At 44.7% G+C, this 12,274-nt stretch overlaps 1 protein-coding gene across 2 annotated transcripts in view; it reads left to right on the top strand.

The window, feature by feature from the left end:
- The window catches only part of GLB1 (galactosidase beta 1), a 149,060-nt gene that overhangs the window by 30,197 nt on the left and 106,589 nt on the right, over positions 1–12,274 (top strand). Inside the window, exons 3-4 of one of the 2 annotated variants that reach the window (XM_082259525.1) lie at positions 51–201; positions 7,450–7,510. In XM_082259525.1, coding sequence (XP_082115651.1) covers positions 51–201; positions 7,450–7,510 — 212 coding nt within the window. The remainder of the gene's footprint in view (positions 1–50; positions 202–7,449; positions 7,511–12,274) is intronic. The other variant, XM_082259526.1, reaches the window with a different exon arrangement.

The following is a 12,274-nucleotide window of genomic DNA, read 5'->3' as shown; positions in this document are numbered from 1 at the left end:
TGTTGTAATATATAATTCTAAAAACTTCTAATCTATATTTGTCAATCCAGGTATGTACCATGGAACTTTCATGAACCGAAGCCCGGTGTCTATGATTTTTCTGGGGATCACGATATTGAAACTTTTTTGAAGTTGGCAAATGACATTGGATTATTAGTGATACTGAGAGCAGGTCCCTACATATGTGCAGAATGGGACATGGTAATTTTATTTATTTCATATTTTCTATTTGTGTTTTAGGTCAAGGCATTTTCTATACAACAGTGTTATGCACCAACTTTCATTAATTATGTTGACAATCTTAATGAATATACAAACCTCAAAAGGCTAGGAATCATTTCAAACATTATTTCCAAATTTTGGAATGCCACCATTTTTCCAGTTCTTATTACTATTTAAGCAGTTCAAGTCCAGTTAATTATCTTAAATAGTACAAAGGTAGGCAGTAAACTGCTAAAGCAGTGGTTCTTAACCTGGGTTCGATCGAACCCCAAGGGTTCGGTGAGTCAGTCTCAGGGGTTCGGCGGGGGGGCAACAGGGCAATTGCTCCCCCCCGAGAAAATATTACTGATTGTGAGGCTAACCCCCCCTCCCCCTGCTGGGAAATCAGAGCTGTGGTCGGGACGACTCACAGCCATTACACATAGACACTTGACACTCCGCCCCCTGTACCTCCCCCAGCAGGTTTCCAGCCTATCTCCTGCAGGCTGCTTGAGTGGGCAGGATGGGGATGTACCTGACCACGGAGATCGCGCCCGCCTGGAAGAGGGAAGTGTGAGCAGCTGAGCAGAGGGAGCCGAGTGAATGTTCCTGGAGGTAGACTCAGCTAACTGTACATGGTGGTTTAGTTTGCAAGCACCTCTATGCTAAGTCTGCTGAGTTACTGCAGCTTAGCATAGAGGTGCTGTTAGCTGACAAATGGAAATGCATGTCCTTTTCATTTAGCTCAATAAGCATTGTGAATGCCCCCTGGTGTGTGCCCTCCTGATACCCCATGGTATGCCCTCCCAACCCCCCCCCCCAGTGTGTTCCCTCTTGACACCCCATGGTATGTCCTCCCAACCCCCCCCCCCCCCCCCAGTGGGTGCCCTCCTGGCTCCCCCAGTGTGTGTCCTCCCAACCACTGATGTGTGCCCTCCTGACACCCAGTGTGTGGCCTCCTGACTCTCCACTGGTGTGTGCCCTCACTACCCTCCCCCCCGGTGTGTGCCCTCCTTACCCCCCCCCCCCCCAGTGTGTGCCCTCCTGACCCTCCCCTGGTGTGTGCCCTCCCATCCCCCTGGTGTGTGGCTTTACTGATCCCTGTACACTGTCCTATCCTCTGTCCTGTCAACTCCTGTCCTCTGCCCTATTCTCTGTACACCGTCCTACAGCCTACTGACCACTCTATCCTTCCCTACAATCAACTGACCCGTATACACTGCCCTACATGCTACTGGCCTCTGTACACTGCCCTACATGCTACTGGCCTCTGTACACTGCCCTACATCCTACTGACCTTTCTACACCACCCTACATGCTACTGACCTCTGTACACTGCCCTACAGCCTACTGACCTCTGTACGCTGCCCTACAGCCTACTGACCTCTGTACATTTTACTTTGTATGATACGTTTAATTCAGTTCTGTAAACAACACCTTATTTTCTGACAGTGCCCCTCCCGAGACTAGACTCATAAAATCAGATTTTATTTTTCCAATTAAGAAGGGTTCGGTGAATGCGCATATGAAGTTGGTGGGGTTCAGTACCTCCAACAAGGTTAAGAACCACTGTGCTAAAGGTTTGAAAAAAAAAAAAAAAATACTTGTACTGCAATACTTGCCTTTAACTCTGGGCTGTCCCCTAAAAAAACTTTTTTTAAAGATGTCCTCAATGTTCTCAGCCTAGAAGAATGGGAATATACTGTGAGTGAGAGAGAGGGGAAATGGGAGCCTCCTCATGGTGACCTTCATTTACTTACAGTATCTCACAAAAGTGAGTACACCCCTCCCATTTTTGTAAATATTTTATCATTTCATGTGACAACACTGAAGAAATGACACTTTGCTATAATGTAAAGTAGTGAATGTACAGCTTGTATAACAGTGCAAATTTGCTGTCCCCTCAAAATAACTCAACACACAGTCGTTAATGTCTAAACCGCTGGCAACAAAAGTGAGTACACCCCTAAGTGTCATTTCTTCAGTGTTGATCATATTAATTTTATTATTGATGATATGGACATTTAGTCACATTTATATGTACACCTACTATTGTACGTTTATGCATATTGGTCATTTGTGATACTTTTGTTATTCACGTTTCACCTTCTTATCATTTTTTAGTGCAGCTTGTATTGTTATTTATTCGTATTTGCCTTAAGAGACAGTCTGGACACTTCAGTGTGAACTTTGCAAGAGTTTGGATGGAAAATGAGTTTCCAAAAATCTGTTCTGGTCCTGTCCGCCAAGCTGGACTATCTGGGCCTGACCCTGGACACAGCCTCAGCCTGGGTGTTTCTTCCGGAGGTGAAACACCAGAAGTTGCAGGATGCAATACTGCTTTTGTTGTCCAGCCCGGCGGTCACCTCTTGAGGACTTGTATGCAAGTGCTGGGCCTGATGGTCTTCACCTTTTGAGGCGGTTCCGTTTGCTCAGTTCCATACCAGATCTCTACAAAAGGAGATTCTTGCCAAATTGAACAGGAACCCACATTCTCTAGACAATCTGATCCTGCTGAGCCAGAGTACAAGGGGATCCCTTATCTGGTGGCTCCGCTCTCCGGCGCTTCGACAGGGAAAATCTTTTCTCGCCCTGTACTGGATGGTGGTCACCATGGATGGTAGCCTGTCCCGGTGGGGAGGTGTCTTGGGCACGGATTGTGCTCAGTAGAGCTGCAACTAATGATTATTTTTTCTGTCGGCTAATCTAGCGATTATGTTTTCGATTAGTCGACTACTCTACCAATTATTTTTATTTTTTTTGCTTAATCTAGTGTTCTTTTTTTGATTAGCTAATTAATCCTTTGAATAACTTTACAAAAAATAAGTACAACTTCTAATATAATATTTCAACTTTTTTTTACATTTTTTCCAAAAAATACTTCAATGTGGTTGAAGTTTTTACAGTATACAAAAATAAAGTGCCAAAAATAAACTGTAAACAACACTTTAGCATCAGGCACGAATAATGCCATTAATTCAGAACCAAAAGCAATCAAAATTCCATATAAATAAAAAGAAAAGCACTGCTCAACACTGTGTGTGCAAAAATACAAGAAAGACATATACATAAAGTGCCAAAAAATGAAATGTAACACTTTAGGGCATCAGGCATGAAAATGCCATATAAATTCTGCCTAATACTTTGCAAAATATGCATTCTGAAGGCATTATGTGGTTTAAAGTAGTAAGAATTTATATGGCATTAATTATTCATGCCTGATGCCCTAAAGTGTTGTTTACAAGTAACACACCACAAAAATACTGGTCAACAACAACACTATGTAAATGTAAAACATACCACAACATAAACAGTGCAAAAGGTTGGGGGCCTGTGTTACTAATATATAGCATTGCAATGGAGGAAGGTTAGCATATCGACATGCTCTGAAGTTAGCCTAATTTTTGAGCACAATATATATCAGCCATAAAAAAACCTCACATGGTGGAATTTTTCCCTGGTATCAGTTGCCTGAAAGTGACTCTTCACATTTGGAGGGATCCTATATGAATTGCGGTGGTCACCTGGACTTTTTTTTTTTATTGCATAATTATAGTTTAATGTCTATAGATGCTATTAGGAAAAGTGGACATCGATGTAAGAAAAAAAAAAGATAATCTAATAAATTGACAAGGTTCTTTTTAGAAAATGGCATTCAATTATTCCCTTAGACGTCTGTTGTACATTCTGTATGATGCAGAATGTATCCTTAAAGTGATAGAAAAGTGTAGTTTTGTAGTTTTTTTTTTTTGTTAAAATTAACAAACATGCCCCTCTGTGCAGTGGTTTTGCACAGAGCAGCCTGGATCCTCCCCTTTGCGGGCCCCCTGCTGGCAGTCCTGGCCCCTCCCTCCTGTCGAGTGCTCCCACAGTGAGCAGCTTGCTATGGTGTCAACCGAGCCGCAGCTCCCTGTGTCTATTCAGACACGGAGCCGCAGTTCGGCCCCGCCCCCTCTCTTGATGATCGTGGTCTAGCTTTGTGTGGTAGACTGGAACTTTCTCCATTCCCAGGAGCAGAAGCCACCATTATACGCGAGATGAGTGTGACGCGTCAATGCCTTTCACGCATGTCAACGTATTTCTGTAGTCGACGTAATCGATTACGTCGACGCTTCAATGCAGCACTAGTGTAGTGCTCAGGGGGTTTGGACTCTGAAGGACTCCAGCCTTCCGATCAATATCCTGGAAATTCGGGCGATCAGGCTCTGCCTGACCCAATGGACGGTTCGTGTGCAGGGGCGCCCAGTAAGGATTCAATTGGACAGTGCCACGGCCGTGGCATATGGTAATCATCAAGGGGGACAATAAAAGTGTCCTAGCGGCCCGGAAAGCAGCCGGCATTCTAAGGTGGGCAGAATGGTTAATTGTAGCTATCTCTGCTGTGCATATTCCAGGGGTAGAAAATTATCAGGTGGACTATCTCTGTCAGCAGACATTGGATCAGAGAGAATGGTCTCTCTACCAGGAGGTGTTTCATTGACTGTGTCTCCAGTGGGGGACTCCCGATGTGGACCTGTTGGCCTCCCTTCTCAACAGGAAGGTGCAGAGGTTCATAGCAAGGCCACTGTATCATCTGGCCGATGCCACAGACACTCTGGTGGCTACTTGGGGCCAGTATCGTTTGATGTATGCATTTCCCCCGATTAATTCTTCTGCCAAGACTCCTGTGAAGAATCGAGGCAGAAGGGATTCCAATCATCCTAGTGGCACAAGACTGGCCTCGCAGGTCCTGGTATGCAGACCTAGTACGGCTGGTCGCTGATGTCCCTTGGAGACTCCCTCTCAGAAAAGATCTGTTAGCGCTAGGACCGATCTTCCTTCCTCCTTTTACAGTCGCTAGCTTTACTGGCTTGGCTGTTGAAAGCCAGGTGTCTGAATCGGTGATTCCTAAGCTGTTAAAAGCTAGAAAATCTACTTCTAGGAAGATTTATCATAGAGTCTGGAGGGCATACATTGCTTAGTGTGAGTCTCGGGGGGTCGGGTTCTCGTGTTTTGGAGTTTCTCCAACTAGGTGTAGATCAGCATTTGGCCTTGGGTACCATCAAAGGCCAGGTTTCGGCCCTGGCAATTTTTCTTTCAGTGCCCATTGGCCAAAAATTCATTGGTTCACACCTTTGTTCAGGGGGTCTGCCCCCTGGCTCCCCTGGTGAGGTCTCTGTTACCTCCTTGCAACCTCAATTTGGTGCGATCGGTTCTTTAGAAACCGCCTTTTTAAAATGTTCGTGAGGTTGATCTGCTTTGTCACGGAAGGTAGCCTTCTTGGTGGCTATTACTTCTGCGTGCAGGGTGTCAGAGTTGGCTGCGTTGTCTTGTCGTTCACCCTATCTGGTGGTTCACAGAGACAAAGTGGTGCTTCGTCCCTGCCTGTCGTTCCTTCCTAAAGTCGTCTCTGGTTTCCATTTTAAAGGAAGACATTTTGTTGCCTTTCTTGTGTCCTAAGCCTAAGCATCCTAAAGAAATTGCCTTACATTCTTTGGAGGATGTGATTTGGGCAATCAGGGTGTACCTGGTGGGGACTGAGTCATTCCGAAAATCGGATTATCTATTTGTCCTTACCGTTGGACCCCATAAGGGGCTGGCTGCGTATGCTGCGACCATTTCTAGATGGATCAGGCAGACGGTGGTGCTGGCCTATTCCATTAGGGGTCAGGATCCTTCTTTCCCTGTTAAGGCTTATTATACGAGGGTGCTTAGTCCCTCTTGGGCCTTCCGTCATCAGGCGTCGATAGTGCAGGTTTGCAAGGCCACCTGATCGTCCATGCACACTTTCACAAAATGTTATAAGTTGGATGTGTTGGAATCTGCGAATGATTTTTTTTGGACGCAAGGTTTTGCAGGCCGCTGTGGGAGTTGATTGGACCTCTTTGAGGGTTTTTTTTGGTCAGGTGAGTTCCAGTTGTTCCTGGTTGACCTCCTGTTTTACCTGGTTGGCTATATTTAGCATTTGGGAAGTGTTTCTTGCTTTGTTCTTCCCACCTCATGTTGACACTGCTTTGGGATGTCCCAAGGGTCAAGAAGATCTGGAGCTTTGTCCGTAAATAAACAAAAGAGAAAACTCGATTTTTGGCTTAACGTAAAATCCTTTTCTCTGATGTTCATTGACAGACACAGCGCCCCCCCCTCTATTGAGTTGGGTTTTATGTTCTTCTGACACTGCTTGTTACAAAACTGATAGACCTATAGCAGGAAGTGGGAGTATACACCCTGGGACTGCCCTATAGACCATCCTAGGACAGGAAGACTGAGAAAAGCAGAAAAAGCTTGCATTTGAGATATGAAGCAGAAGAAAATAGGCAGAAGATACATTTTACTTATTGCATGAATTTTATTTTAAAATAAGTGGAGTTTTAGTGTCACTTTAACTATAACACCGCCTGATTTTTGTAAGTAATGCTGGTTGAATTGCTTACAAATATTCGGTCATGTCAACGAACGTCTCTCTGCAATCCTAAAAGATAAGTTCACCTTTTTTAAAAAAAAAAAACAAACGCACAAACCTTTTTTCAGGTAAAAAATATATGCATTTATTTTTTAACTTGGAGCCTGTGTAAAGCATTGCACCCACAATCAGCAGATCGCGGGTGCCATGCAAAACTCTCATATTTAAGAGTTTTGCATGGCAATTTGTCTGCTTGTAAATCTTAGGGGCAGGCAGATACACACTGACAGGAAGAGAGAATGAAAGTTCCACTGGTAGTTCATTGAGAACTACAAATGGACTGCTGCAAAGGCTGTTAAAACTTGTAGTTTTCCAATTCACAGAACGCTGTGAACTAATGACATGGCCTGCAGATGGTGCCCCGCACGGCTGCGTTTTCGTTAGATAGTTGCAGCGGGCAAGGGGGAGAGAATCCCCTGCTCGCTGTCAAAACAGGGATTAAGAGGTGTAACGTTACAAAAGGTGGACTTGTCCTTTGAGAAATCATGGAAGCTCTGGATTAACTATTTGGCAGGTGATGCCTAATATGCTGAGTCTAAGTACCCCTGGATTGGACTGCTTGACATGTTTTTTTCTAATAATTTCCTTTCTCCTTCTATTCTCTTTGTCTTATGGATAGATGTTCTTATTTGTTTTGAGAGTGCTCTGTTGGACGTAACCTAGCACATTTTTGTAAATTTTTATATCCCTTCGTGTTTTGCACTGTGTAATCTGACTGATAAAAATGACTGGATAGAAATATTAGGTCATGTATGTGACCTTTCTGAACAAATACATCTATCACTAAACATTCCTTTGTTTTCTTGCAGGGAGGATTACCTCCTTGGCTTTTAGCAAAGAAGTCTATTGTTCTCCGGTCTTCTGATCCAGGTATCCTAAATTCTTCAACATAACTATTTATTTATTTTTAAAAAGTCTTTTATTTCATGTTTGATTTCATGTACTATTGTTTTAGTTTACATTGTATTCTATTTAGCTCACATCCGTGTTGTAAGTGGCATTTTTCATCTAATTAGCTGTAAAATTGTATAGTGTGAGGGCCATTTAACCACTTCTGGACTGGAAGGATTTGCCCCTTTAATGACCAGGCCATATTTTGTGATTCGGCACTGCTATTATAATGGACAATTGCGCGGTGGGGCAACGCTGTACCTAAATAAAATTGATGTGCATTTTTTCCCCCACAAACAGATCTTTTTTTTGGTGGTATTTGATCACCTGTGCAATTTTATTTTATTTTTTTTTTTTTTTTTGAGCTATAAACAAAAAAAGAGCAACAATTCTGAAAAAAAAAAAAAAAATTCACATTCTGCTATATAACATTCCCAAAAAAAAAAAAAAAAAAATGTAAAAATCAATTTTTTAACATTTTAGGCCAATTTGTTTTCTGCTACATATTTTTGGTAAAAAAATTTGCAATAAGCGTATTTTGATTGGTTTGCGCAAAAGTTATTGCGTCTACTACTACGGGAAAGATTTATGTAATTTTTTTTTTTTTACTAGTAATGGCGGCAATCTGCGATTTTGTGGGACTGCGATTTTGCTTCGGACAGATCGGACCCCTGACTGACATTTTTGACACTTTTGGGGGGACCAGTGACATTACTACAGTAATCAGTGCTACAAATATGCACTGTTACTGTAATAATGACACTGGCAGGGAAGGGGTTAACACTGTGGATGATCAAGGGGTTAAATGTGTACCTAGGGGCGTGATTCTTATATAAAAGGATCACAGGGGCTCTGTGATCATTCCAGGGAGAACAACGCTCAGCTGTGTTTACAACAGCTGACTGTTCTTCCTCAGCCGGGAACGATCGCGGGTGTCAGGTGGCAATCGGAGCCGTCTGCCCCGTGCTCGCCCCCTAGCTGCCTGAAAGCGACCGACGTATAGCTACGCTGGTTTGCCCAGGAGCGGCTGCCTGCCGCAGTAGAACTGCGGTGGGCGGTTGTAAAGGGGTTAGCATTTCAAAATGTACTCTTTGTAATAGACCTAGCCATAGAATGCTTGTACTAGTTTTCTTTTTTTAATCTCTTATTTATCTTGAATAATACTTTTAACACTGTCCCCAAAGTTTGATCCACTGGTTGCCATACACTGGCAGGGTAGGGCTTTCTTACTGAATGCAGCAGGGGAGCAGAGCATTCCAGAACCCAGAAAGTTTTAACAGGTACTGTTGGCCAGAGTGATCTCCTTCCATACGTTGGCTGTATAGTCCTGGCTGTGACATCCCAAGAAAAAAACACCAAGTTAAGTGCCCATTAAACAATAATGTCAAGAGATCTTTAATTTCTCCTTTCTAGAGTTGTTTCAGGCTCCCTGCTTTTAGCTCTGTACCCATTCCTTTTTGGAGTTAGTAGCTGGTTGATCACACTACTAGCTAGATAACCTATGTAAATAAAATTAGCAGAGAGCATTAGTCTCATTGAACACCAATGCCATTGGGGGGGGGGGGGGTCTATAATTATTCCAGTAGACACCACTATTGGGGTTGGAGGAGCTTTTTGAATTTCCTGACACTGGATGATGGGTCACCATTGCCCCCCCCCCCAATGACCCAAGGGACTTTAACTGCCCAGAGACAGAGAGACACTTTTCCAGTACCTTCCAGTAGAGAGAGGAAAGTACTATTCCAGCCACCCTGGCTGGATTTTGGCTTAAGAGTATTGCACAAACTCATATAAAGATACACTGAGTTTCTTATTTTAGCAAAGTTGCAGTGTTTTTTCTACTATCTTTGTTTCAGGTGAAAGGAAGTAGACAAGATCCGATGTCTAAAATGCACATTTTTCATATCTTATTGGACACCTACAATGTTTGTCTGTGAAATCAAGGGCTAAATGGGGAAAAAGTGCCTTTAAACTCACAGCTCTGAAGTTGTAAACAGTAAGGGTCCTTTCACACGGCCGCTCCGTGTGTCCGCAAATCATCCCATCCGTTTGCGGATGATTTGCGGACATAATGTAAGTGAATGGCATTGCGGATGTCAGCGGAATACCATCCGCTGACATCTGATTTTCCTCCTTTCAGTTCTGTTCCGTTTTTTCGAATGGAACAGAACCCTATTTTTTTCATCCGTGTAAAAAACGGAAAGGAAGGAAAATCGGATGTCAGCGGTATCATCCGCTGACATCCGCAATGCCATATACTTACATTATGTCCGCATATCATCCGCAAACGGATGGGATGATATGCGGGCACACGGAGCGGATGACACAAATGTCATCCGCTCCGTGAAAAAAAAAAAAGTCCCGCAGCGGACTTAAGCAGCGGAGTGGCCGTGTGAAAGGACCCTAAAATGTAACTAAACAATTTACTATTTGCTATTGACCTTTACATCTGTTGTACTCTTCATTTAAAGCCTGTGTGAATAGGATACAATGAGGAGCATATCTGGGAGACTGGGATAGGACACCCTATAATAGAAACAAGGACTATTGTTGTGGGATCACCAGATATTATTTTGTGTACTGTAAGCCGCAGACTTAAAGTGATTGTAAACTGTCACCTTGTAAAACAAGCCATTCAGTTTCAAGTAGAAATGAAAGGCAAAACATTTTTTGCATAGATATAAAAAAAAAAAAGTTATTTTTCTTTCGTTCATTGACTGACACAGCTTCTGGTATTCTTAACCATTGGATTATACTGCCCCCTGCAGAAGTAGGACACTGGGCAGAAAAAAATTCTGGCTACTCCCATGGGCAGTCCTAGGGGGTATACTCCCTCTCTCTGCTATAGCCACTCTGTTTTTTTCTGCTTAGTCAAGAGTAAGGACCTAGTTCTTTGCTGGGATGTTCAGATTTAAAAAGTTAAATTTTTTCCTTTTTTAAATCAAATTTTTCCTATCTTTGTTCCTGTGAGAATCTGCAATAAACTGCCCGACTGGGTGATGGACTGGATATTTTTTACAAAATCCAAAGAGTCCCCCCAGTCTGGCTAGGGAGCATGCGCAGGCCTCTGCTCCATGACAGGTCAGCCATAACATAGCCCCACTGGACGGGGGCTGGCCTTCAAGTTAAATGTCTCACGAGGGCGCTTACGACCTGGCCTCGGCCTGAGTCGCAGCTTTCCTGCTGGCTGACAGTCACCTGATTCCGATGGACATGTGGTATGTTTCCATGGAATGGTAAGTAGCTGTCCCCCCTAGTCTCCTGGAGGGTTTTGGGGTGGATGTGGGCCCTTCCCTGGGACTGTGGGACCCCTGGTTTCCCCTCTTTCCCCTCTAAATTTCGGTGGCCACTGTGAGTCTTTGAGCTTTGTGGCCTACTGATCGGGAGCTATGTGGGGTGGCCCCAGTGAGGGTGGCTGAAGCCACTACCCACTGTTTGGGCATCCACCTATCACGTACCTGGTGAAGACTGGAATGTTGTGGAGGCCTCTCTTGCTCCTCCCGCCTGACACTCCTGAAGGTGGGAACAGAGAGTGTAAGGCAAGGAGTGGCACGAGCGCCGTAGCGTCTAGCTGGTGGTGTTCACTTTGTAGGTGGGTACAGCTGGAAGTCGCAGTCCTTGGAACAGGGTGCAGTGGCAGCTTGGCACCAGAGTGTGGGAGCAGTAGCCAGCGCAAACTGGGCAGTGAGGTACCGAATCAGCAAGCAAGCAAGTCCAGAAGATAAGCCAATAACAGCCGGGCAGAGCGGTACAGGGTAAGCAGGCAGATCAGATCCGTTTAAGCAAGCCAAGGTCAGGGTAGTAAGCAACAGAGCAGGAGCATGGGCAGAGGCAAAGTCCAAAGGCAGGCCGGGTCATACACAGGTGAGTAGTAACAGTGATCGGGTCTCAGAACCACGGGAACAAGCTGAAGACCATTCAGCAACTGCTCACAGGACTAGAGCAGTTTAACCACTTACTACCCGCCCGCCGTCAAATGACGGAGGAGCGGTGTAGCTATTATCCTGGGACGCCGTCATATGACGGCGCACCAGAACAGCCTCTCTTGCGTGCCCCCGGGGGCGACCGGAGCGGCGATCCTGACCGCACCGTGTTGCTAGGACACGGCGCGATCCCGATCTGGGTAAAGAGTCATAGACATGACTCTTTACCCATGTGATCGGCTGTGTCCAATCACAGCCAGCCACATGTAAATGAGGAAGTGCCGTTATTCGGCTCTCCTCGGCTTACACTGTCAGTGTGTGAGGCAAGGAGAGCCGATCAGGTGCTCCTCCTCATAGGGGACACAGGAAAATGTAATCCGGGCACTGATCACCAGTGCCCTGATTACACAAGAGTGAAATAAAATGCCATCAGTGCCCGCCTAGGGCTCATCTAGGCACTGATGGGAACTAACTGGCAGCACTATGGGCACTGATGGTGCTGTCCATCAGTGCCACCCGTCAGTGTCCATCAGTGCCACCCGTCAGTGTCCATCAGTGCCACCCGTCAGTGTCCATCAGTGCCGCATCTCAGTGCCCATCAGTGCCTCATTTCAGTGCCACCTCTCAGTGCCACCTCTCACTGCTCATCAGTGCCGCCTATCAGTGCTGCCTATCAGTGCGGCATATTAGTACCCCTATCAGTGCCACCTCATCAGTGCAGCCTATCAGTGCCCATCAGTGCCGCCTCATCAGCGCACATCAGTGAAGGAGAAAAATTTATTTATTTTCAAAAAAATATATTTTTTTTTTTTTCTAAATT

Source organism: Pelophylax lessonae (assembly GCF_965119305.1).
Source record: "Pelophylax lessonae genome assembly, chromosome: 5".
Taxonomy (NCBI): Eukaryota; Metazoa; Chordata; class Amphibia; order Anura; family Ranidae; genus Pelophylax; species Pelophylax lessonae.
This window is presented reverse-complemented; position numbering and strand designations above follow the sequence as displayed.